We start from the raw sequence: 27,998 nt of genomic DNA, 5'->3' as shown, positions 1-27,998 counted from the left end.
CGGGTTGTCACCCTACTTAGTGGTGTTTGCAATGGTAGCGTTTTTTTAGTACTGCTAGCAATTATTCATGACGAAATGTTCAATACGATCATTTGATTGAATAAAGCGGAAAATAACGTCAAGGAAGAGGCTTCGTGGAAGGGTGAACGACGTGGATATGCTTATTGTGCAGGTTTGTCACACGGGTGAAACCCAAGCTGCTGTATCAGTTGACCGCATCACAGATCAGTAGGACAGATATAACAATGAGACAGATATTTCACCGGATGTACAAATGTGAAGCAACCGCTTAGCGTTATGGTAGTGAGGGGAAGCTCAGTGGCAGGTAGTGGAAGAAGGATGGAACGAGATGGATTTTGCCCGACATTCTCCTAATTTTCTCATCGATGAAACATTTGATCTCAATACATTTTTCTGTTCCAAAAACTAGAATTTGTTACGAACTGAGTGGACTGCGTTTTGTAGACTTCACCATTTGCCAAAGTAAAAAATAATTGCGTCGTTAAGCAAGATTGCAAAGGCGAATTAAGTTATTGCACACACGCCCTTCGCAGAGTAGGCGGCCCTTAAAGGAAATATGCAAATAGTATCTCGAACGCGCCAATAAGCTCTCGCTAGCCCGTGCAGTGGCTGGGCCCTCCTTGCCTGTTCTGCCCACTATTACTAATTTCTTCCCATTTGAAACGACAGGCTGTGGTGTGGCTTGGTTTAGTTATACGAATCTTTGCCTCAGTGGCTGATATTGCTAGCTACGCTGAATAGTTTCACATTCATGATTTATTAGCTAGTTAGATGATTCCTGTAATTCAAGTTGTCTACCTATTATAACAAATACATAATGTCATTGTTACCCACATTACACAGTAGCTATCTAACTGTTATACGCTAGCTCCGTCTACAGCGGGACTGTTCAATTCCGGTCCCGGAGCCAGGGCCGAAACACTTCTGTTTTTTGTTTCTACCTGCCTTTTAGTTTATTGCACTTATGATGAACTAGTCCAATATTAGAAGTAGATGATGAAAACCAGAAGTGTTTCCGCCCTCCAGGACCTTCATTGAACAGGGCTGTTCAAGGTCTACAGTTATCAAAAGTTAGCTACTGTAGCTAGATACTTGAGACAGTGTGTGCACTGTCAGGTTCAATGACACCAATTAACCAGCTTGTCTTCTCTTCTGTCAGATGTTATTGAGACGCCCCAAGTCTAACCACAATGAGTAGCAACAGCCATCCTTTGCGTCCACTGGCCTCAGTGTCAGAGATAGACCACATCCATCTACTCTCCGAGCAGCTGGGTGCTTTGGTTCCAGGTGAAGAGTACAGTGATGTCACCTTCATTGTGGAGGAGAAACGCTTTCCGGCCCATAGGGTCATCTTGGCAGCACGCTGTCACTACTTCAGGTACAGCTGTTTTGGGTGGTTGTAAAATATTTTTGGTATCTCAGATTGTTCTGGCGATTCTCACATAGGGACTGCATTGGGAGGAAGGATTGTTTTACATGCTTTTTACATTTGTATCAAAAACCATTTTCGAGAAAATCATGATGAAAGTGGCCATTTTACATCCTTTTTAGGATGCCTCCTGTAAGACCTTGTGATCGGTGAACCATATATGATACAGAACATCTTGATGTCAATCTACTCTTTATTGAGTGCTTTAACATATGGAGTATGTCTAGATTAGAGGTCGACCGATTAATCGGCATGGCCGATTTTCAAGTTTTCATAACAATCGGTAATCGACATTTTTGGACGCCGATTATGGCCGATTACATTGCACTCCACGAGGAGACTGCGTGGCAGGCTGACCACCTGTTACACGAGTGCAGCAAGGAACCAAGGTAAGTTGCTAGCTAGTATTAAACTTCTCTTATAAAAAACAATCATAACATAATCACTATTTAACTACACATGGTTGATGATATTACTAGTTTAACTAGCTTGTCCTGTGTTGCAAATAATCAATGCGGTGCCTGTTAATTTATCATCGAATCACAGCCTACTTCGCCAAACTGGTGATGATTTCACAAGCACATTTGCGAAAAAGCACTGTCGTTGCACCAGTATACCTAACCATAAACATCAATGCCTTTCTTAAAATCAATACACAAATATATATTTTTAAACCTGCATATTTAGTTAATTAAAATAAATTCATGTTTGAAGGCAATATTATCTAGGGGAATTGTGGTACTTCTCTTGCATTCTGTGCAAGCAGAGTCAGGGTACATGTAGCAGTTTGGGCCGCCTGGGTCGTTGCGAACTGTGTGAAGACCATTTCTTCCTAACAAAGACCGTAATTAATTTCCCTGAATTTTACATAATTATGACAACATTGACGGTTGTGCAATGTAACAGCAATATTTAGACTTATTGGATGCCACCCGTTCAATAAAATACGGAACGGGTCTGTATTTCACTGAAAGAATAAACGTTTTGTTTCCGGATTTGAACATATTAATGACCTAAGGCTCGTATTTCTGTGTGTTTATTATATTATAATTAAGTCTATGATTAGATATTTGATAGAGCAGTCTGACTGAGTGGTGGTAGGTAGCAGCAGACTCGTAAGCATTCATTCAAACAGCACTTTCCTGTGTTTGCCAGCATTTCTTCGCAATGCTTAAAGCACAGCGCTGTTTATGACTTCAAGCTCATCAACTCCCGAGATTAGGCTGGCAATACTGTAGTGCATATAAGAACATCCAATAGTCAAAGGAATATGAAATACATATGGTATAGAAAGAAATAGTCATATAATAACTACAACCTAAAACTTCTTAGCTGGGAATATTCAAGACTCATGTTAAAAGGAACCACCAGCTTTCATATGTTCTCATGTTCTGTGCAAGGAACTTAATCGTTAGCTTTTTTACATGGCACATATTGCACTTTTACTTCCTTCTCCAACACTGTTTTTCCATTATTTAAAACAAATTGAACATGTTTAATTATTTATTTGAGACTAAATTGATTTGAGTTTATTATATTAAGTAAAAATACGTGTTCATTCCGTATTGTTGTAATTGTCATTATTACAAATATATAAAAATCGTCCGATTTTAATCGGTATCTGCTTTTTTTGGTCCTCCAATAATCGGTATCGGCGTTGAAAAATCATAATCTGTCGACCTCTAGATTCTAAAATACAAATGTTGACATTAATTTATTCAACATTATAAATATCTCAACTACCATTTTTTATTTAGCTTATTTGTAGACATTTTAGATATTCATATTTTTAATCTTGAATAAATTGTGAACATTTGTATTTCAGAATCTTAACATACTCCATATGAGCATACTAAAAGGAGTAGCTCGGACTAGGTAACAGTCTGAGTTGTGTAATCCTTTTTCCCAGAGCTCTGCTGTATGGCGGGATGAAGGAGTCCCAGCCGCAGGCGGAGGTGACCCTGGAGGAGACGCGAGCCGAGGCCTTCTCCATGCTCCTCAACTACCTTTACACGGGCCGGGCTAGCCTCAGCTCAGCCCGTGAGGAGGTGCTGCTGGACTTCCTGGGTCTGGCCCACCGCTATGGCCTCCAGCCACTAGAGGACTCTACCTCAGAGTTCTTGCGCACCATCCTGCATACGCACAATGTGTGTTTGGTGTTTGACGTGGCCAGCCTGTACTGTCTGAGTGCGCTCAGTGCAGCGTGCTGTGCCTTCATGGACCGTCACGCCCCGGAGGTCCTGGCCTCAGACGGCTTCCTCACATTGTCCAAGGTGAGTGAGAGTTGGCAGGGTCTTGTTCATTAGGCAACAAACATGGAAGAACAAGGACCAAAACAGGAAGGGAACTACCTGGACTACTAAGAAATGCATTTAAAAAAAAATAATAATTTTGTGAAATGTTTTCAAACGATTTTCATTGTGCCCTAATGAACAAGACACAGATTGAGTAAATATGACTGAATCCAATTTGATAGAAGTAGTATTACATATATTTTTATCCTCTCTCTCTCTGTGCAGACTGCTCTGCTGACCGTGTTACGGAGGGACTCATTTGCAGCGAGCGAGAAGGAGATCTTCCAGGCGCTGTGTCATTGGAGCCGGCAGAACGGCGAGGGAAGCTCCACGCAGGATGTGATGGCAGCTGTGCGGCTGCCGCTCATGAGCCTGACGGAGATGCTAAACGTGGTGCGTCCCTCGGGACTGCTCAACCCAGACGACCTGCTGGATGCCATCAAGACCCGCTCAGAGAGTCGTGACATGGACCTCAACTACCGCGGCATGCTCAGTGAGTCTGTCGCTTCCGGTCCTGTTCTAGTAGTCAGCAACTAATAGCTTAAATTGTCAATGGGAGTCTGTGTATTCTGTTTGCGTGTGAATTCTGTTTGTGTCTCTTTGTATTCCGTGTGTGTGAGCGATATGTATTAATATTAATATTATGTATTCAATGTGATGCCTTTGTGTCTTACAGTCCCCGAGGAGAACATTGCCACCATGAAGTACGGGGCCCAGGTGGTGAAGGGAGAGCTGAAGTCAGCTCTGCTGGACGGAGACACGCAGAACTACGACCTGGACCACGGCTTCTCCAGACACCCCATCGAGGAGGACGGCCGCGCTGGCCTTCAGATCAAACTGGGCCAGGCCTCTATCATCAACCACATCCGCATCCTGCTCTGGGACCGGGACAGCCGGTGAGTGAGACATCCAGCATGTTTTAAGGTATCAGTTTAAGCAAGGCACAATCTCCAATCTTGATCACATAATGAGTAAATATTTGGGATGCAAGGTGATATGCCAATCAGTGATTCTGCTAAGTCTAACTGCATTGTAAGCTATCAAACACACATTAATTCCTCTCTGAAGGTTTTGCTCAACTGATGAGCAATGTTTTTATATACAGTACCAGTCAAGTATGGACACACCTACTCATTCTAAGTTTTTTCTTCTTTTTTTCTACATTGTATAATAATAGTGTAGACATCAAACCTATGAAATAACACATGGAATCATTTAGTAACCAAAAAAGTGTTAAACAAATCTAAATATATTTTATATTTGAGATTCTTCAAAGTAGCCACACTTTGCCTTGATGACAGCTTTGCACACTAGGCATTCTGTCAACCAGCTTCATCACCTGGAATGCATTTCAATTAACATGTGTGCCTTAAGTTAATTTGTGCAATGTCTTTCCTCAATGTGTTTTCAATTGTGATGTGACAGGTAGGGGTGGTATACAGAAGAGCCCTATTTGGTACAAGACCAAGTCTATATTATGGCAAGAACAGCTCAAATAAGCAAAGAGAATTGAGTCCGTTATTACTTTAAGACATGAAGGTCAGTCAATACACAATATTTCAAGAACTTTGAAAGTTTCTTCAAGTGCAATCGCAAAAACCATCAAGCGCTAAGATGGCACCGAAGAGGATGGTTGATGTTTTAAATGCTCCTAACCAACTGCTATTTTTATTTTTTCATTGTTTTTAACTTACTTTTTAACTTATTTTGTATATAATGTTGCTGCTACCATCTCTTATGACCGAAAATAACTTCTGGACATCAGAACAGTGACTACTCACCGCGAACTGGAAGAAGCTTTTTCCTTTAACAAGTCTGACGAGAAGGATATACTGCTTTCCCGGGAACAGGCCCAAATCCCTGTCATTTGCGTGAAGAAAAGGCGGAGGAAAAGGGGGCACAGATCGGGCTGCCTTCTGAGAATCCATAGGCAAAACATGTAAACTCCCACAACCATCCTTCCTACTGTCTAACGTGCAATCATTGGAAAATAAAATTGATGACCTATGATTAAGATTATCCTACCAACGGGACATTAAAAACTGTAATATCTTATGTTTCGCCGAGTCGTGGCTGAACGATGACATGGATAATATAGAGCTGGTGGAATTTTCCATGCACCTGCAGGAGAGAGAAGCTACGTCTGGTAAGACAAGGGGTGGGGGTTGTCTATTTGTCAATAACAACTGGTGCGCGATGTCTAATATTAAAGGAGTCTTGAGGTATTGCTCGCCTGAGGTAGAGTACCTTATGATAAGCTGTAGACCACACTATCTACCAAGAGTTCTAATCTATATTATTCTTAGCCATCTATTTACCACCACAAACCGATGCAGGCATTAAGACTGCACTCAACCAACTCTATAAGGCCATAAGCAAACAAGAAAATGCTCATCCAGAAGCGGTGATTCTAGTGGCTGGGGACTTTAATGCAGGCAAACTTAAATCAGTTTTACCACATTTTTACCAGCATGTCACAGGTGCCACCAGAGGGGGAAAAAAATTCTAGACCACCTTTTCTCCACACACAGAAATGCATACAAAGCTCTCCTCCACCCTCCATTTGGCAAATCTGACCATTAATTCTATCCTCCTGATCCTCCAATAAAGCACTCGCTCAATACGGAAGTGGTCAGATGACGCGGATGTTACGCTACAGGACTGTTTTGCTAGCACAGACTGGAATATGTTCCGGGATTCATCCAATGGAATTGAGGAGTATACCACCTCAGTCATCTGCTTCATCAATAAGTGCATCGACAACATCATCCCCACAGTGACCGTACGTACATACCCCAACCAGAAGCCATGGATTACAGGCAACTTCCGCACTGAGCTAAATGCTAGAGCTGCCGCATTCAAGGAGTGTGACACTAATCCGGATGCTTATGAGAAATCCTGCTATGCCCTCAGACGAACCATCAAACAAGCAAAGCATCAATACAGGATTAAGATTGAATCCTACTACAACTGCTCTGACGCTCGTCGGATGTGGCAGGGCTTGAAAACTATTACGGACTACAAAGGGAAACCCAGACACGAGTTGCCCAGTGACGAAAGCCTACCAGACGAGCTGAATGCCTTTTTATGCACGCTTCAAGCAACACTGAAACATGCACGTGAGCACCAGCTGTTCTGGGTGACTGTGGTAACGCTCTCGGTAGCCGATGTGAGCAAGACCTTTAAACAGGTCAACATTCACAAAGCTTCCTGCCATTCAGGACCTATATAATTGGCGGTGTCAGAGGAAAGCCCGTAAAATTATCAGTCCAGTCACCCAAGTCATAAACTGTTTTCTCTGCTACCGCACGGCAAGCAGTACCGGAGCCATAAGACTCCTGAACAATTAATCAAATGACCACCAGACTATTTACATCCCCCCTCCCCCATTTCTTTTCACTGCTGCTACTCGCTGTTATCTATGCATAGTCACTTCACCCCTACCTACATGTACAAACTACCTCAACTAACCTGTACCCCCGCACACTGACTCGGGACCAGTACCCCCTGGATATAGCCTCGTTATTTTGTTTGTATTTTTTACTTTAGTTTCTTTGGTAAATATTTTCTTAATTCTTCTTGAATTGCACTGTTGGTTAAGGGCTTGTAAGTAAGCATTAACGGGAGGTCTACACTCGTTGCATTCGGCACGTGTCAAAGTTTGATTTTAAACTAGATCTCATGAGGACTGCCACAGGAAAGGAAGACCCATAGTTCCCTATGCTGCAGAGGATAAGATCATTAGTTATCAGCCTCAGAAATTGCAGCCCAAATAAATGCTTCACAGTAGGGATGCACGATATGTCGATGAGCATATTGGAATCGGACGATATTTTCTAAAAATGCCAACATAGACATTGGCCCAATGTCTGTCTAGTTTAACGGCAATGTGCAAAACCGATGTCAAAGCTGACATCTATATAATGTAAGTAGATGACGTAATGACGCAATGGAAAATTCAGCGCTACACAGAACAAAAAAAAGTTGAGCAGTCATTATAAAGAGTAAGAATTTCAGCAAGACGACTCAAAGGTCGGAATCCATTAACGCCAAGATAATAATATAATTATTTGCCCTTGACAATCAACCGTCCTCTGTCGTGGATGATGTTGGCTTTCGCCGACTGGTCGAGCCCCAGTGCACACTTTTTCAGATGTTACCCTACCGGAGTTAGTGTTGTTGAAACGTACATATTTGAGCTACTTGCTATGAGTGTCACTGCTATTAGCTTCACGACTGACATTTGGACCAACGATGTCAGCCCCATGATCATGCAGAGTCTGAAAGCACAGTGGGTCAACGAGGATTTCGTACTGAGGAAAGTCGTTTTGCTTGCTGAATAATGTACTTGTTCTCATACCGCTGCTGCCATTTCAATTGCATTTTAGAGTATGTTTGAAACTTGGGAACATGAACACTCCTAGCGCCATTTGAACAATTGACTGGAGAAATAAGCTAATCAACTGCTTTTGCAGCAGACGTGGTACCCTCTGTCATGGCACTGAAACGCCTGCGTAACAACTGCCGACACAGACTGTGGGGTTAACTTACCAAAGTACTCAAGGCTATGAACAAGCGATTCGGTGCCATTCTCTCTGAGTTAGGTACAAGGACCGCTACTTCGATGCAGACCTGAATACAGGGTTTACGTGAAATGTTACATGAACAGCTGGACAAGATGGAAACAGACAGTAACAGTGCGCACCTAGGAAGAGAGGCCATGGACTGACAGAGCTGAAACTTCACTGCTTGACATATATGATGAAATCCTGGTTGAGAATGAAACGACTGAACAAATGAACAACGAAACAGCACAGCAAGTAAGTGAAATAAATAGGTTTTGATGATCTTTTACTGGTAATGGGGACATACGTAAATGCCAACAAAGTAACTTTTTGGTGTGTATGACCTTTTTTATTTAACTAGGCAAGTCAGTTAAGAACAAATTCTTATTTACAATGACTGCCTACCCTGGACAACGCTGGGCCAATTATGTGCCGCCCTATGGGACTCCCAATCACGACCGGAAGTGATACAGCCTGATTCGAACCAGGGACTGTAGTGATGCCTCTCGACCGCTGCGTGTGTGTGTGTTAACTATTTAACTGTATGGTCGAATTGCTGCAAGAAACTACTACTAAACGACACCAATAAGATGAAGAGGTGGACATTAGACAGGTAGAAATCTTTGGTCTGATGAGTCCAAATTTGAGATTTTTGGTTCCAACCACAGAGTAATATAATTTTACATTTACATTTAAGTCATTTAGCAGACGCTCTTATCCAGAGCGACTTACAAATTGGTGCATACACCTTATGACAACCAGTGGAACAGCCACTTGCATCTAAATCTTGTTGGGGGAGAAGGGGGGAGAAGGGGGGTGAGAAGGATTACTTACCCTTACTTACCCTATCCTAGGTATTCCTTGAAGAGGTGGGGTTTCAGGTGTCTCCGGAAGGTGGTGATTGACTCCGCTGTCCTGGCGTCGTGAGGGAGTTTGTTCCACCATTGGGGGCCAGAGCAGCGAACAGTTTTGACTGGGCTGAGCGGGAACTGTACTTCCTCAGTGGTAGGGAGGCGAGCAGGCCAGAGGTGGATGAACGCAGTGCCCTTGTTTGGGTGTAGGGCCTGATCAGAGCCTGGAGGTACTGAGGTGCCGTTCCCCTCACAGCTCCGTAGGCGAGCACCATGGTCTTGTAGCGGATGCGAGCTTCAACTGGAAGCCAGTGGAGAGAGCGGAGGAGCGGGGTGACGTGAGAGAACTTGGGAAGGTTGAACACCAGACGGGCTGCGGCGTTCTGGATGAGTTGTAGGGGTTTAATGGCACAGGCAGGGAGCCCAGCCAACAGCGAGTTGCAGTAATCAAGACGGGAGATGACAAGTGCCTGGAATAGGACCTGCGCCGCTTCCTGTGTGAGGCAGGGTCGTACTCTGCGGATGTTGTAGAGCATGAACCTACAGGAACGGGACACCGCCTTGATGTTAGTTGAGAACGTCAGGGTGTTGTCCAGGATCACGCCAAGGTTCTTAGCGCTCTGGGAGGAGGACACAATGGAGTTGTCAACCGTGATGGCGAGATCATGGAACGGGCAGTCCTTCCCCGGGAGGAAGAGGAGCTCCGTCTTGCTGAGGTTCAGCTTGAGGTGGTGATCCGTCATCCACACTGATATGTCTGCCAGACATGCAGAGATGCGATTCGCCACCTGGTCATCAGAAGGGGGAAAGGAGAAGATTAATTGTGTGTCGTCTGCATAGCAATGATAGGAGAGACCATGTGAGGTTATGACAGAGCCAAGTGACTTGGTGTATAGCGAGAATAAGAGAGGGCCTAGAACAGAGCCCTGGGGACACCAGTGGTGAGAGCGCGTGGTGAGGAGACAGATTCTCGCCACGCCACCTGGTAGGAGCGACCTGTCAGGTAGGACGCAATCCAAGCGTGGGCCGCGCCGGAGATGCCCAACTCGGAGAGGGTGGAGAGGAGGATCTGATGGTTCACAGTATCGAAGGCAGCCGATAGGTCTAGAAGGATGAGAGCAGAGGAGAGAGAGTTAGCTTTAGCAGTGCGGAGCGCCTCCGTGATACAGAGAAGAGCAGTCTCAGTTGAATGACTAGTCTTGAAACCTGACTGATTTGGATCAAGAAGGTCATTCTGAGAGAGATAGCGGTAGAGCTGGCCAAGGACGGCACGCTCAAGAGTTTTGGAGAGAAAAGAGAGAAGGGATACTGGTCTGTAGTTGTTGACATCGGAGGGATCGAGTGTAGGTTTTTTTTTCAGAAGGGGTGCAACTCTCGCTCTCTTGAAGACGGGAGGGACGTAGCCAGCGGTCAGGGATGAGTTGATGAGCGAGGTAAGGTAAGGGAGAAGGTCTCCGGAAATGGTCTGGAGAAGAGAGGAGGGGATAGGGTCAAGCGGGCAGGTTGTTGGGCGGCCGGCCGTCACAAGACGCGAGATTTCATCTGGAGAGAGAGGGGAGAAAGAGGTCAGAGCATAGGGTAGGGCAGTGTGAGCAGAACCAGCGGTGTCGTTTGACTTAGCAAACGAGGATCGGATGTCATCGACCTTCTTTTCAAAATGGTTGACGAAGTCATCTGCAGAGAGGGAGGAGGGAGGGGGGGAGGATTCAGGAGGGAGGAGAAGGTGGCAAAGAGCTTCCTAGGGTTAGAGGCAGATGCTTGGAATTTAGAATGGTAGAAAGTGGCTTTAGCAGCAGAGACAGAGGAGGAAAATGTAGAGAGGAGGGAGTGAAAGGATGCCAGGTCCGCAGGGAGGCGAGTTTTCCTCCATTTCCGCTCGGCTGCCCGGAGCCCTGTTCTGTGAGCTCGCAATGAGTCGTCGAGCCACGGAGCGGGAGGGGAGGACCGAGCCGGCCTGGAGGATAGGGGACATAGGGAGTCAAAGGATGCAGTAAGGGAGGAGAGGAGGGTTGAGGAGGCAGAATCAGGAGATAGGTTGGAGAAAGTTTGAGCAGAGGGAAGAGAAGATAGGATGGAAGAGGAGAGAGTAGCGGGGGAGAGAGAGCGAAGATTGGGACGGCGCGATACCATCCGAGTAGGGGCAGTGTGGGAAGTGTTGGATGAGAGCGAGAGGGAAAAGGATACAAGGTAGTGGTCGGAGACTTGGAGGGGAGTTGCAATGAGGTTAGTGGAAGAACAGCATCTAGTAAAGATGAGGTCAAGCGTATTGCCTGCCTTGTGAGTAGGGGGAGGGTGAGAGGGTGAGGTCAAAAGAGGAGAGGAGTGGAAAGAAGGAGGCAGAGAGGAATGAGTCAAAGGTAGACGTGGGGAGGTTAAAGTCGCCCAGAACTGTGAGAGGTGAGCCGTCCTCAGGAAAGGAGCTTATCAAGGCATCAAGCTCATTGATGAACTCTCCGAGGAACCTGGAGGGCGATAAATGATAAGGATGTTAAGCTTGAAAGGGCTGGTAACTGTGACAGCATGGAATTCAAAGGAGGCAATAGACAGATGGGTAAGGGGAGAAAGAGAGAAAGACCACTTGGGAGAGATGAGGATCCCGGTGCCACCACCCCGCTGACCAGAAGCTCTCGGGGTGTGCGAGAACACGTGGGCGGACGAGGAGAGAGCAGTAGGAGTAGCAGTGTTATCTGTGGTGATCCATGTTTCCGTCAGTGCCAAGAAGTCAAGGGACTGGAGGGAGGCATAGGCTGAGATGAACTCTGCCTTGTTGGCCGCAGATTGGCAGTTCCAGAGGCTACCAGAGACCTGGAACTCCACGTGGGTCGTACGCGCTGGGACCACCAGGTTAGGGTGGTCGCGGCCACGCGGTGTGGAGCGTTTGTATGGTCTGTGCAGAGAGGAGAGAACAGGGATAGACAGACACATAGTTGACAGGCTACAGAAAAGGCTACGCTAATGCAAGGAAATTGGAATGACAAGCGGACTACACGTCTCGAATGTTCAGAAAGTTAAGCTTACGTAGCAAGAATCTTATTGACTAAAATGATTAAAATGATACAGTACTGCTAAAGTAGGCTAGCTGGCAATAATATATAATATAATAATATATAATAATAATAATATATGCCATTTAGCAGACGCTTTTAACCAAAGCGACTTACAGTCATGTGTGCATACATTCTACGTATGGGTGGTCCCGGGGATCGAACCCACTACCCTGGCGTTACAAGCGCCATGCTCTACCAACTGAGCTACAGGACCATAGAGTAGGTGAAAGGATGACCTCTGCATGTATAGTTCCCACCGTGAAGCATGGAGGAGGAGATGTGATGGTGTCGGGGTGTTTTGCTGGTGACACGGTCAATGTTTTATTTAGAATTCAAGGCATGACTACTACAGCATTCTGCAGCGATATGCCATCCCATCTGGATTGCACTTAGTGGGACTATATGACTACTATGTTTTTCGACAGGACAATGACCCAACACACCTCCAGGCTGTATAAGGGCTATTTGACTAAGGAGAGTGACCTCATGTGACCTGGCCTACACAATCACCCGACATCAACCCAATTGAGATGGTTTGGGATGAGTTGGACCGCAGAGTGAAGGAGAAGCAGCCAACAATTGCTCATCATATGTGCATTCCAGGTGAAGCCGGATGAGAGAATGCCAAGTGTGCGCAAAGCTGTCAAGGCAAGCGGTGGCTACTTTGAAGAATCTCAAATATAAAATATATTTTGATTTGTAGTAACCAAAAAAAAGTGTTAAACATGATTCCATATGTGTTATTTCATAGTTTTGATCTCTTCACTATTATTCTACAATGTAGAAAATGGTAAAAATATAGAAAAACCCTTGAATGAGTAACTTTTGACTGGTACTGTATACATTGCAGTAATGTTTCTATCATGCTGATAATAGAGATACTCATCAACTATGCTTTGGTAACTGGGTTTTGTATGGTCTATCTGTTTTGGTGTAGGTCTTACTCCTACTATATTGAAGTGTCCATGGATGAGCTGGATTGGGTGCGTGTTGTGGACCATTCCAAGTACCTGTGTCGCTCTTGGCAGAACCTCTTCTTTACACCACGTGTGGCCAGGTAAAGCCTCACCCTTTGCATCTCTACCTGTGGTTTCCTATGGTTGGCACCAATTTTGACTTTTGGTTCTACAATGGGTGTGATTTTTATTTGTTCCCTTGTGTCCCAGGTATGTGCGCATTGTGGGGACGCATAACACTGTCAACAAGGTCTTCCATCTGGTGGCTTTCGAGTGCATGTTCACACACCGCTCCTTCACTCTGGAAAAGGGTATTCTCGGTAAGGCAGGAATATCAATCGTTATACTAGTGTTACATATGATTCTTAAGATGCCAGGTCGGATCAACATAAACATCTCTTACTCCTCTCTCCAATCATCTTCTTTATTCCCAATCCTCTCTCTCTCTCTTCTATTGGTTTTTGCCTCTGCTTTTATTCATCCTTCATATCTGCAGTCCCAAATGAGAATGTGGCTACCATCGCAGCCTGTTCCAGTGTCATCGAGGGTGTTAGTCGGAGCAGAAACGCTCTGCTCAACGGGGACACGCACAACTACGACTGGGACTCGGGCTACACCTGTCACCAGCTGGGCTCTGGGGCCATTGTCATTCAACTGGCTCAACCCTACACTATTGGCTCCTTAAGGTAGGGATGTGTGTGTGTTCACTCATGTTGAGTCTTGTAGGTTTTGTATCCGTCTGCACATTTGATTTAAAAAAATTATGCTAATGATTTAGTTATTTTCTATCTGGACAGACTGCTACTGTGGGATTGTGATGAGCGATCCTACAGTTACTACATTGAGATCTCCACCAATCAGCAGCAGTGGACAAAGGTGGTGGACCGCACCAAGGTGCCATGTCGGTAAGACTCCCAGTCTGTCTTCAAGTCTCCCTTTCCCATACTCTTTTCAGATTATCTTTTTATAATACTGTCCATCTGAGATATTTTACCAGTTTTGTTTTTCTTCAACAGATCGTGGCAGACACTCAAATTCGACAAGCAGCCTGCCTCTTTTATTCGCATCGTGGGAACTAACAACACTGCAAATGAGGTGAGAGGATTGCGCATAAACTGTAATAAAAAATAATATTTTGTCTGGATTTTTCATTTACAGGTCTCCATACTGCAACCATTTAGTCACATTTTGCAACCCTTTGACTTGGCTGTGTAAGTCAAATGTTGTATTGGTCGCATCCAGAATATATCTGGAATATAGAAATAGATATGTACAGTGCCTTCGGAAAGTATTCAGACCCCTTGACTTTTTGTCACATTTTGTTAGTTACAGCCTTATTCTAAAATAGATTTTCCCTCAATCTACGCACAATACTCCATTATGACAAAGCAATATTTTCTTTTTGTTCATTTATTACAAATAAAAAAAAACAAGTATTCAGACCCTTTTCTCTGTACTTTGTTGAAGCACCTTTGGTAGAGATTACAGCCTGGAATCGTCTTGGGTATGACGCTACAAGCTTGGCACACCCGTATATGGGGAGTTTCTCACATTCTTCTCTGCAGATACACTCAAGCTCTGTCAGGTTGAATGGGGAGCATTGCTGCACAGCTATTTTCAGGTCTCTCCAGAGATGTTCTATCAGCTCCGGACTCTGGCCGGGCCACTCAAGGATATTCAGAGACTTGTCCCGAAGCCACTCCTACATTGTCTTGGCTGTGAGCTTAGGGTCATTGTCTTGTTGGAAGGGGAACCTTCGCCCCAGTCTGAGGTCTTGAGAGCTCTGCAGCAGGTCTGTACTTTGCTCCGTTCACCTTTGCCTCGATCCTGACTAGTCTCCCAGTCCCTGCCGCTGAAAAACATCCTCACAGCATGATGATGCTGCCACCACCATGCTTCACCATAGGGATGATGCCAGATTTCCTTTAGACTTGGCATTCAGGCCAAGGAGGATGCTTGGCATTCAGGCCAAAGAGTTCTGTCTTGGTTTCATCAGATCAGAGAATCTTGTTTCTCATAGTCTCTAGGTGCCTCTTGGCAAACTCCAAGCGAGCTGTCATGTGCCTTTTACTGAAGAGTTGCTTCCGTCTGGCAACTCTACCATAAAGGCTTGATTGGTGGAGTGCTGCGGAGATGGTTGTCCTTCTGGAAGGTTCTCCCATCTCCACAGAGGAACTCAAGAGCTCTCTGAGTGACCATTGGGTTCTTGGTCGTCTCCCTGACCAAGGCCCTTTTCCTCCGATTGCTCAGTTTGGCCTGGCAGCCAGATATAGGACGAGTTTCGACGGTTCCAAACTTCTTCCATTTAAGAATGATAAAGGCCACTTTGTTCTTGGGGACCTTCAATGCTGCTGACATTTTTTGCTACCCTTCCCCAGATCTGTGCCTCGACACAATCCTGTTTCGGAGCTCGACGGACAATTCCTTCAACCTCATGGCTTGGTTTTTGCTCTGACATGCACTGTCAACTGTGGGACCTTATATAGACAGGTGTGTGCCTTTCCAAATCACATCCAATAAAGTTCTAGAAACATCTCAAAGATGATCAATGAAAACAGGATGCACCTGAGCTCAATGTCAAGTCTCATAGCAAAGGGTCTGAATTCTTATGTAAATAAGGTATTTCTGGTTTTAATATTTCAATTTGGAAACATTTCTAAAAACCTGTTTTTGCTTCGTCATTATGGGGTATTGTATGTAGATTGAGTTGTTTTTTATTTAAATCCATTTTAGAATAAGCCGGTAACGTAACAAAATGTGGAAAAAGTCAAGGAGTCTGAATACTTTCTGAAGCCACTGTATATGATGGTGTGTATGGACAGTATATGAATAGAAAATGTGTGTACAGCAGTAGTTAGATTGTATTCTGGTCAAGGCTCATCCTATATAAGTCGGAAGTTTACATACACTTAGGTTGGAGTCATTAACTTGTTTTTCAACCACTCTACAAATTTCTTGTTAACATACTATAGTTTTGGCAAGTCTGTTAGTAATTTTTCCAACAATTGTTTAGACTTCAATTGTTTACAGTTTACAGATTTCACTTATAATTCACTGCATCACAATTCCAGTGGGTCAGAAGTTTACATACACTAAGTTGACTGGGAAAATTCTAGAAAATCATGTCATGGCTTTAGAAGCTTCTGATAGGCTAATTGACATAATTTGATTCAATTGGAGGTGTATCTGTAGATGTATTTCAAGGCCTACCTTCAAACTAAGTGCCTCTGCTTGACATCATGGGAAAATCAACCAAGACCTCAGGAAAAAATTGTAGACAACAAGTCTGGTTCATCCTTGGGAGCAATTTCCAAACCTCTGAAGGTACAACGGTCATCTGTACAAACAATAGTACGCAAGTGTAAACACCATGGGACCATGCAGCCGTCATACCGCTCAGGAAGGAGACGCGTTCTGTCTCTTAGAGATTAACCTACTTTGCTGCGAAAAGTGCAAATCAATCCCAGAAAAACAGCAAAGGACCTTGTGAAGATGCTGGAGGAAACGGGTACAAAAGTATGTATATACACAGTAAAACAAGTCCTGTATCGTCATAACCAAAACCGCCATAAAAAAAAGCCAGACTATGGTTTGCAACTGAACGTGGGGACAAAGATCGTACTTTTTGGAGAAATGTCCTCTGGTTTGATGAAAGAAAAATAGAACTTTTTGGCCATAATGACCATTATGTTTGGAGCGAAAAGGGGGAGGCTTGCAAACCGAAGAACACCATCCCAACCGTGAAGAACGGGGATGGCAGCATAATGTTGTGGGGGTGCTTTGCTGCAGGAGGGACTGGTGCATTTCACAAAATAGATGGCATTGTGAGGTAGGGAAATACGTAGATATATTGAAGCAACATATCAAGACATAAGTCAGGAAGTTAATGATTTGTCTCAAATGGGTCTTCCAAATGGACAATGACCCCAAGCATACTTCCAATTAAGGACAAGAAGGTCAAGGTATTGGAGTGGCTATCACAAAGCCCTGAACTCAATCCTATATCCCTGACCCCAATCCGTTTGTTCGAAGATGGCGTAGCAGTGCAGACTGTTTGTCATTCTCCCGTGTACATTTCTTGTATTTTTTCTTATATTCTCGATCTCTTTTTCCATTTTTCTTAATTAAATATACCTTTCCGGCAACCCGCCTCACCCAATGTGATACGGATCTGCTATTTTTAGACCTTATTTTTAAACCTTAGCCTGAACCTCCATCAGAAGCTAGCCATCAGCAACTAACCAGCTAATTGGCTACTAGCTATTTAGTCATTGTCAATCACTGCTAGCGGCCTTTAGCTTTTAGCCTGGATAATACTTGCCAGTCTTCACAGCGCGTTATCAACCCTGAGCATATCGGGCTGTTTTTCTCCACGACAACACCGGATTCCTGCCGTAAGCCCTGAACCATTTACTCAGCTAGCTAGCTAGCTGCCACCAGGTGGCCCAGCCCCGATGCCAGCCTTGAGCCAGGCCCATCTCCCGGCCTGCTCAGTGGCCTGCTCGGCTACACAGCTGATGCCTCCTGGGCTCTTCAATAACAGGACTAGAATCCTCTACACCACCAGATTCTTACAGTAAGCACTGGACCTCTGCATCAGATCATCGCTGCTACCAAGTGGCTATTGTGGCTAACGCCCTTGTCCCAAAGCTAGCACCAGTTAGCCGTGAGCCAGGTGCATCTCCCAGCTAGCGAACGAAATTACTCCAGCTACAATACCTCTTCTTCCAACTGGCCTGGACCCTTTGTCAACACGGAGCCCTGCTGATCCGTCACGACTGATCTGCCGACGTAATTCCATCCGCTGTGCTCTCAACCGGCCTAGCCCCGGTCTGCTAACTTTTTTGGAATGCTTTGTCTCATGCTTGCTTGCGTAGTAACGACTACCTAGCGGCTTCCCTGTTTAATCTATTATTGTTCACTGGACCCTATGATCACTTGGCAACATAGCTGATGTCTGCTGGACTGTTCATTAATCACGGTACTCCAGTTTGTTTATCTGTCCGCCCCAGCCTCGACTCAGGCCTTGTGTACAATTAAATGACCCTCTCTGCCCATTCATCACCATTTTACCTGTTGTTGTCTTACCAGTTTTCTTAGCTAGCTCTTCTCCCAATCAGAACCTGGGATTGTTTTATACCTTGCTTTATGTATCTCTTTAATGGCAATATGCCTTGTATACTGTTGTTTAGGATAGTTATCATTGTTTTAGTTCACTGCGGAGCTCCTAGTCCCACTCAACATGCCTCAGATACCTATTTTGTCCCACCTCCCACACATGCAGTGACCTCACCCAGCATAACTAGTGCGTCCAGAAATGCAACCTCCCTTATCGTCACTCAATGCCTAGGTTTACCTCTACTGTACCCGCACCCTACCATACCCCTGTCTGTACATTATGCCCTGAATTTATCCTACCATGCCCAGAAATCTTCTCCTTTTATTCTCTGTCCCCAACGCACTAGACAACCAGTTTTGATAGCCTTTAGCTGTACCCTCATCCTACTCCTCCTCTGTTTCTCAGGTGATGTGGAGGTTAACCCAGGCCCTGCATGTCCCCAGGCGCTCTCATTTGTTGACTTCTGTAACCGTAAAAGCCTTGGTTTCATGCATGTTAACATCAGAAGCCTCCTCCCTAAGTTTGTTTTACTCACTGGTTTAGCACACTTTGCCAACCCTGGTGTCCTTGACATGTCTGAATCCTGAATTAAGAAGGCCACCAAAAATTTCCGTCCCCAACTATAACATTTTCCATCGACATAATTGCCAAAGTGGGAGGAGTTAGCCTGCAAAGTTCTGTCATACTTTTCAGGTCTATGCCCAAACAGTTTGAGCTTCTAATCTTACAAATTCATCTCTCCATAAATAAGTCTCTCACTGTTGCCGCCTGTTATAGACCCCCTCAGCTCCCAGCTGTGCCCTGGACACCATATGTGAATTGATTGCCCCCCCCCCATCTATCTTCAGAGTTTGTTCTGTTATGTGACCTAAACTGGGATATGCTTAACACCCCAGCAGTCCTACAATCTAAGCTAGATGCCCTCAATCTCACACAAATTATCAAGGAACCTTCTGCGAGTAGGCCTTTCTAATCGACCTGTCCCAAGTGTCCTGGAAGGATATTGACCTCATCACGTCAGTAGAGGATGCCTGGTTGTTCTTTTAAAAGTAATTTCCTCACCATCGTAAATAAGCATGCCCCTTTCAAAAAATGTAGAACTAAGAACAGATATAGCCCTTGGTTCACTCCAGACCTGACTGCCCTCGACCAGCACGAAAACATCCTGTGGCGGACTACACTAGCATCGAATAGTCCCCGCGATATGCAACTTTTCAGGTAAGTCAGGAACCAATACACAGTCAGTTAGGAAAGCAACCAGGCATCCTCTACTGATGTGATGAGGTCAATATCCTTCCAGGACACTTGGGACAGGTCGAGCTTTTTGAAACAGAAATTTGCATCCTGTAGCTCTAACTCCAAAAAGTTTTGGGACACTGTAAAGTCCATGGAGAATAAGAGCACCTCCTCCCAGCTGCCCATTGCACTGATGCTAGGAAACACTGTCAACACTGATGAATATACGATAATTGAGAATTTCAATAAGCATTTTTCTACGGCCAGCCATGCTTTCCACCTGGCTGCCCCTACCCCAGCCAACAGCTCTGCACCCCCCACAGCAACCTGCCCAAGCCCCCCTCCGCTTCTCCTTTGCCCAAATCAAGATCGCAGATGTTCTGAAAGAGCTGCAAATCTGGACACCTACAAATCTGCTGGGATAGACAATCTGGACCCTTTCTCTCTAAAATTATCCGCTGCCATTTTTGCAACCGCCATTACTAGCCTGTTCAACCTCTTTCATATCGTCTGAGATCCCTAAAGATTGGAAAGCTGCCGCAGTCATCCCCCCTCTTTAAAGGGGGAGACACTCTAGACCCAAACTGTTACAGACCTATATCTATCCTACCCTGTCTTTCTAAAGTCTTAGAAAAGCCAAGTTAACAAACAGATCACTGACCTTTTCGAATCCCACCGTACCTTCTCTGCTATGCAATCTGGTTTCTGAGCTTGTCAGGGGTGCACCTCAGCCACGCTCAAGGTCCTAAATGATATCATAACCTCCATAGATAAGACAGTACTGTGCAGCTGTCTTCATCGACCTGGCCAAGGCTTTTGACTCTGTCAATCACTGCATTCTTATCGGCAGACTCCATAGCCTTGGTTTCTCAAATGACTGCCTCGCCTGGTTCACCAGCTACTTCTCAGACAGAGTTCAGTGTGTCAAATCGAAGGGTCTGTTGTCCAGATCTCTGGCAGACTCTATGGGGGTGCCACGGGGTTCAATTCCCAGACTGACTATTTTCTCTGTATGTATCATTGATATCGCTCTTGCTGCTGGTGATTCTCTGATCCACCTCTACGCAGACGACACCATTCTGTATACATCTGGCCTTCTTTTGGACACTGTTAATAACCCTCCAAACAAGCTCCATTGCTATACAACACTCCTTCCGTGTCCTCCAACTGCTCTTTAAATGCTAGTAAACTTAAATGCATGTCTTCAACCGATCACTGCCCACACCCGCCCTTCCGACTTTTCATCACTACTCTACAACTACAATGTCCTAGGTGTCTGGTTAGACTGTAAACTCTCATTCCAGATTCACTTTAAGCATCTCCAATCTAGAATTGGCTTCCTATTTCGCAATAAAGCCTCCTTCACTCATGCTGCTAAACATACCCTCGTAAATCTGACTATCCTACCGATTCTTGACTTTGGTGATGTCATATACAAAATAGCTTCCAACACTTACTCAGAAAATTGGATGTAGTCTAACACAGTCCGTTATGTCACTAAAGCCCCATATACTACTCACCACTGCGACCTGTATGCTTTCCTTGGCTGGCCCTCGCTGCATATTCGTCGCCAAACCTACTGGTTCCAGGTCATCTATAAGTCTTTGCTAGGTAAAGCCCCGCCTTATCTCAGCTCACTGGTCACCATAGCAACACCCACCCGTAGCACACACTCCAGCAGGTATTTTTCACTAGTCATCCCCAAAGCCAACACCTGCTTTTGCCGCCTTTCCTTCCAGTTCTCTGCTGCCAATGACTGGAATTAATTGCAAAAATCACTGAAGTTGGAGACTTATCTCCCTCACTAACTTTAAGAAACACCTATCTGAGCAGCTTACCGATCGCTGCAGCTGTACACAGCCCATCTGTAAATAGCCCACCCACCCAACTACCTCATCCTCATATTATTTTTTGTTGCTCTTTTCCACCCCAGTATCTCTACTTGCACATCTATCACTCCAGTTTTAATGCTAAATTGTAATTATTTTGCCATTATGGCCTATTTATTGCCTTACATCCCTAATCTTTCTACATTTGCACACACTGTATATATATTTTTCTATTGTGTTATTGACTGTATCCCATGTGTATCTCTTGTTTTTGTCGCACTGCTTTGCTTCACCTTGGCCAGGTCGCAGTTGTAAATGAGAACTTGTTCTCAACTGGCCTAGCTGGTTAAATAAAGGTGAAACAAAATAAAAACTGCCTGCCATCCAGGACATCTACAGCACCCGGTGTCACAGGAAGGCCAAGAAAATCATCAAGGATCTCAGCCACGGCCTGTTCACTCTACTAATTTCTAGAAGGTGGAGACAGTACAGGTGCATCAAAGCTGGGCCCGAGAGACTGAAAAACAGCTTTTATCGCCATCAGACTGTTAAGTCATCACCAGCCAGTCTCCGCCCAGTACCCTGCCCTGAACTTAGTCACTGTTACTCGCCAGCTACTACCCGTTACTCTACCCTGTGTACATTGTCATTGAACACTGGTCAATGAAATGATGTTTACATACGGTTTTAGTCAATTCAAATGTACAGTTCAAGTCAGAAGTTTACATACACCATAGCCAAATACATTTAAACTCAGTTTTTCACAATTCCTGACATTTAATCCTTGTAAAAATCCCTGTCTTAGGTCAGTTAGGATCACCACTTTATTTTAAGAATGTGAAATGTCAGAGTAATAGAGTGATTTATTTCAGTTTTTTTCTTTCATCACATTCCCAGTGGGTCAGAAGTTTACATGCACTCAATTAGTATTTAGTAGCATTGCCTTTAAATTGTTTAACTTGGGTCAAACTTTTTGGGCTGCCTTCCACAAGCTTCCCAGAATGTGGGTGAATTTTGGCCCATTCCTCCTGACAGAGCTGGTGTAACTGAGTCAGGTTTGTAGGCGTCTGTGCTCGCACACTTTTTTTTCAGTTCTGCCCACAAATGTTCAATTTTTTAAAACCTTTATTTAACTAGGTAGGCCAGTTGAGAACAATTTTTCATTTACATCTGTGACCTGGCCAAGATAAAGCAAAGCAGTGCTACACAAACAACAACACATGGTTAGTTACACATGGAATAAACAAACGTACAGTCAATAACACAATAGAAAAAGTCTATATACAGTGTATCTAGAAGATGTGAGGAGGTAAGGTAATAAATAGGCCATAGTAGTGAAGTAATTACAATGTATAGCAAGTTAACCCTGGAGTGATAGATGTGCAAGTAGAAATACTGGTGTGCAAAAAAAGTAAGTACAAACAATATGGAGATGAGGTAGGTAGATTGGATGGGCTATTTACAGATGGGCGATGTACAGCTGCAGCGATCGCTAAAGAGGTCAGAGGTGTTGGCTTTGGGGATGACCAGTGAGATATACCTGCTGGACCAAAGACTTATTGATGACCTGGAGTCAGTGGGTCTGGCGACGAATATGTAGCGAGGGCCAGCCGACGAGCGCATACAGGTCGCAGTGGTGGGTGGTATATGGGGCTTTGGTGACAGAACGGAGGGCACTGTGATAGATGCAGCGGCTCTGAAGATAGATGGAGGGCAATCAATTCATATATGGTGTCCAGGGCACAGCTGGGGGCTGAGGGGGGTCTATAACAAGCGGCAACGGTGAGAGACTTATTTCTGGAAAGGTGGATTTTTAAAAGTAGAGGCTCGAACTGTTTGGGCACAGACCTGGATAGTAAAACAGGACTCTGCAGGCTATCGCTGCAGAAGATTGCAACTCTGCCCCCTTTGGCAGTTCTGTCTTGATGGAAAATGTTGAGGATGGAGATTTCAGAATTTTTGGTGGCCTTCTTAAGCCATGATTCAGACAAGGCTAAGACATCAAGGTTGGCAGAGTGTGCTAAAGCAGTGAATAAATTGGCAAAAGAGGTATTTGTAGACCAAGAATTAGCTGGTAATCTCTGCCGACTTGCCGGGAGATGGGCCATGCTCGAGGCTAGCTCAGGGCTAACTGGTGCTTGCTTTTTGGACAGAGGCGTTAGCCACTCGTTTGCAGCTAGTTAGCTGTGATGATCCGGTGTAATGGTCCAGAGCTTGCGGCAGGAATCCGGTGATGTAGTGGAGAACCAGTCCGATATGTTCTGGGTTGATATCGTGCTGTTCAGATTGGTAGGTAATTGTCCGAGCTAAAGCTGGCTAGTTTCGCTAGCAGTGGCAAACAATGACGAGTAGCTAGTTTGCTGGTTAGCTTCTGATGGAGGTTCCAGTTATAATCTATAAAAAATGGCAGATCCGTACCACATTGGGTGAGGCTGGTTGCAGGAAAGTATGTTTAGTAGATGGAAATTGAGATTAAAATATATATGGGGAAAAAAGGAAAACCAGACTATTTACAGACCAATTAACACAGGACGGGACAAGACAAACACAAGTTTGACTGCTACGCATTTTGGATTAACAATGTGCCCCCAGTGTTGTGTTAGGCTGACCTCACCACCCTCTGGAGAGCCCTGAGGTTGCGGACGGTGCAATTGCCATGCCAGTCGGTGATACAACCCAACAGAATGCTCTCAATGGTGCATCTGTAGAAGTTTGTGATGGTCTTAGTGGCCAAGCCAAATTTATTCAACCTCCTGAGGTTGAAGAGGCGCTGTTATGCCTTCTTCACCACACTGTATGTTGGACCATTTTAGGTTGTCAGTGATGTGCACTCTGAAGAACGAAGCTTTTCATCCTCTACTACTGCCATGTGGATGGGGATGTGCTCTCTCTCTGCTGTCTCTTGAAGTCAACAATCAGCTCTTTCATTTATTTTTATGTTGAGGGAGAGGTTATTTGCCTGGCACCAATCTGCAGGGCCCTCACCTCCTCCCTGTAAGCTGTCTCGTCGTTGTTGATAATCAGACCTACCATTGTTGTCGTCTGCAAACTTGAAGATTGAGTTGGAGACATGCTTGGCAACGTAGTCATGGCTGAACAGGGAGTACAGGGGGATGAGCACGCACCTTTGTGGGGCCCCCGTGTTGAGAATCAGTGTAGTGGAGGTGTTGTTGCCTACCTTCACCAACAGGGGTGAGCCAGTCAGGAGGTCCAGGACCCAGTTGCACAGGGTGGGGTTCAGACCTAGTGCCCTGAGCTTAGTGATGAGCTTGGAGGGTACTGTGGTGTTGAAGACTGAGCTGTCGTTGATGAACTGCATTCTTACATAGGTATTCCTCTTGTCCAGATGGGATAGGGCAGTGTGATGGTGATTAGTTCACCCATGGATCTGTTGGGGTGTATGCAAATTGTTGTGGGTCTAGGGTGTCAGGTAAGGTGGTGATATGATCGTTAACTAGCCTCTCAAAGCACTTCATGATGACAGAAGTGAGTGCTACGGGGTAGCATAGTCATTTATTTCAGTTACTTTCACTTTCTTGAGTACAGGAGCAAGGGTGGACATCTTAAAGCATTTCAAAATCCAATTGCGGGGAAAACACAGCTATCCAGTGTAATACTAATATCACTGATTTTTAAAGGGAGGACAGGTGGTTCTCAGCTTTCTGGTGGTATAACAAAAAAATCTCAACTCTCCATATTGAGCTTAATAGCAACTATTTTACAACCAAGATTTTTGATATGGCTTTGAGATCATGTGTGCGAAATGCGCATTGGCCATTGTGATTGTATAGGCCTCATTGGTAGGCTATGCCTGATTTAATACATGGCTACTAGCAGTGGGTATTATATTTAAGCAATAAGGGCTGAGGGTGTTTGGTGTATGGCCAATATACCACAGCTATTTGCTATTATTATAAACTGGTTACCAATGTAATTAGAGCAGTAAAAATAAATATTTTGTCATACCCATGGTATACGGTCTGATATACGACGGCTCAGCATTCAGGGCTCAAACCACCCAATTCATAATTAGTTAGTGATCTAGCTAACTAGATCACCACTTACTCAGGTGGGAAATTAGTCCCAAATAAATGTGCCTATTATATTAGTGCACATAAAGATCTCTAAACATCTGGAGATCTCTGGAGCCCTATTTTAATAGTAAAATATAATGACAATGGTCTAATTGTCAACCCAATGTTCATGACTATCACATTCCTCTATCTCACTTCTTAATAAAGCACTTATTTGATAATTACATATGTTTTTCTATTGCATGACGATGCGGGAGAACACATGATGCAAGCAAATCATGGGCTGGTGCCACCATCTGGAAAAACTTAGTGGCACCAGGGGAAAATGTTGTATATCCGTTCCTCATTCCCTGTTTCTCTCTCTCTCTCTTTCAGGTGTTCCATTGTGTCCACTTTGAGTGTCCGACCCAGTTGGACAAGGAGGTGAAAGAGGGTAGTCTCGGGCAGGCATCACCTTTTGAGTCCAGTTCCACATCCCAGAACCCTAGACCCATGCAGCCATCCTGCACCCACAGCCTTCTCCCCTCCCAGCCCTCCTCATCCTCATCCTCCACTTCCTCACAACCCCACCTCTGAGAGAAAAGGAAAACCCCCAAGAAAACAATTTTGCACAACCTTTATCTATCACACAAGATGCACTGCTAAAATGCTGCTACACATACAATTCATTTTGATAACAAAAATAAGCCTCTAACACGTTAACAGAATCTTCCATCAATTTCAGGTTTTTAGGGTGCTCATACAGTCCTCCCTGTCTGAAATGATAGACAATGGTGGGGAAAAAGGCTATGGAGTAAATTGGTCCATACATTTCCTGTGAAGGTATTAGCCCACATTTGCTGCCGGTTTAAGGGTACTCAGTTGGCACTCTTCAAAGCTTAGTCGGGCCAGGTGCTATCCAGCCAGTGGAGACGCAATCAGTACTGCTCATCCAAAGATTAACCAATGCAATACCACTATCAATGATTTTCTAATCATGTTGAAGAAGAAAAATCATAGGTGAACATGGTCATATTCACCTATGCTCAAGGTTTATATCCGGGAAATTAATTTGATTCACCCCCCCATTTGGACTTAAAGACTAATATTGCAGTCTTGGCTGAGCAGCACTTCAATGTTTGGTAAATTCATCAGCACTTTGGAAATCGGAGGGAGAATCTATGAGCAGCTGATATTTGGCACTTTATTGTTCCCCATATTTACTGTAAGAAAGATGTTACCTAGGTATATTAAGCACTGGGGAAATGTGCAGTGCTGGTAATAGCTATTTCTGTCTATGGATTTGTTTTTGTCATTTTATTGTCCTCGCCTTTATGAGGACAACTTTAATTGCTGCTTGTGCTTACTGCTAAATGTAGATATGATATGTATATTGTCAATGATTTTGTTTGTGTGGTTTGATTTGTTCAGTTTTGTGTTGGCTCTACAGTTTATTTCTCAGTGCTGTGCTTCCTATTATCTCTCACCTCTTCCCTCTTTCTTTGTTTTTTGGCTCTTAATATTGCTCTCTACTTTTTCATATCTCCTTTGTTATTTTACAAGCTTTTGAGTAGATTTGAGCAATCCTTTAGATACTTTCACATTGCTGCTATTGCATGAGGGCTGAACATTGACTTAAAGTAAAATTAAGTAGAAAGCAGATTACCCTTCTCATATCTATATATTTTCCATTCTCTTTCCTGAATAGTTTTGATTGCAATTTGTATCATCTTAGTACAATATCATTACTGTACTATATCACCATTGCTTGGGATGACTTTTATCTGTTTTTCTATATCACTGCCATTAACATACGTTGGGATTTATTTTCAGAAGAGGTCTCTTTTGTAGATGTTGATAGAGATTCAGCAGAAAAGTCTCTCAACCTCTTAGTGTTAAAAAAATATTGATTGATTTCTAAAGTCAAGTAGGTTTTGCATTAGTGAGTGCCAAAGGCTTCTTCAGACTGGTGATTTCTGCTTATGGCCAATGTTAGTGGGCCAATACATGTACATTTTATTGCAGGCAGTGGCTGCAGGAAACGGCATTAAATGTTGTCTGACTCATTTTGCAGTACTTATTGTTAGCAACCCTCATCAAACTTGAAAGACCAAATGTTTTTTTTTTTAAACATTGCTGATTTAATACATTTTAAATGCACCCTTGTCCATCCATCCTCATGATACCCTACCAGCTGGCAATCAAGCTTTTAAACAATGCTGTATTAAAGATGTGGAACAAAATATGTACAACTTGTGTGTCATGAAGACCCATGTAAGTCAGTATGTATTTGACATGTTTTACACCACTGTAAATGTACCAATTAATACTGTGAAAGATTTAAAACGCTCTATGGAAGGTCGAGACGATAGATTGCAAACCAATTTTATCTCAAGAATGCTTCTCGTTCATGCTTCAAGCACTCCAATTGCAAATTTTCGCTGATCCATATATTGTTGATCCATATATTTAGATAGCTAAGTGACTTCGAATAATATGTGTTGTGCAAATGGCTACTCTGACGTTAAATATATTTTGTGATCCTCCTGCTTCACAGCTGATTCATGTTTTGGTTTGTCCCAAAAAGACCAATGGGTTGGGACGTATTCATTATCGCGTTTTGGTCATAGTAATTTTC

General features: G+C 44.1%; 1 protein-coding gene and 1 long non-coding RNA gene across 2 annotated transcripts in view; one reads left to right on the top strand and one right to left on the bottom strand.

Moving 5' to 3' along the window:
* The window catches only part of LOC127909420 (uncharacterized), a 286,097-nt gene that overhangs the window by 35,249 nt on the left and 222,850 nt on the right, over positions 1-27,998 (bottom strand). The gene's annotated exons all lie outside the window — the stretch shown is intronic.
* LOC118398473 (BTB/POZ domain-containing protein 9-like) lies at positions 8-27,426 on the top strand. The gene is made up of 11 exons (XM_035793850.2): positions 8-172; positions 1,181-1,399; positions 3,360-3,723; positions 3,970-4,237; positions 4,421-4,640; positions 13,145-13,264; positions 13,374-13,483; positions 13,660-13,849; positions 13,961-14,068; positions 14,180-14,258; positions 25,757-27,426. The coding sequence occupies exons 2-11, from the start codon at positions 1,212-1,214 to the stop codon at positions 25,955-25,957; spliced, it is 1,848 nt and encodes a 615-aa protein (XP_035649743.1). The 5' UTR covers positions 8-172; positions 1,181-1,211; the 3' UTR covers positions 25,958-27,426.

This window comes from Oncorhynchus keta, chromosome 19, assembly GCF_023373465.1.
Source record: "Oncorhynchus keta strain PuntledgeMale-10-30-2019 chromosome 19, Oket_V2, whole genome shotgun sequence".
Lineage (NCBI taxonomy): Eukaryota > Metazoa > Chordata > Actinopteri > Salmoniformes > Salmonidae > Oncorhynchus > Oncorhynchus keta.
The sequence above is the reverse complement of the archived record's forward strand: the minus strand, read 5'-3'. Positions and strand labels throughout refer to the sequence as shown.

Bases quoted from the DNA above. Each gene is read 5' to 3' on its own strand.
- LOC118398473 (XM_035793850.2), top strand. From the start codon at position 1,212: ATGAGTAGCAACAGCCATCCTTTGCGTCCACTGGCCTCAGTGTCAGAG. The intron at 13,850-13,960 runs GTAGGGATGTGT...CTATCTGGACAG, and splicing joins TACACTATTGGCTCCTTAAG to ACTGCTACTGTGGGATTGTG. The intron at 14,259-25,756 runs GTGAGAGGATTG...TCTCTCTTTCAG, and splicing joins CTAACAACACTGCAAATGAG to GTGTTCCATTGTGTCCACTT.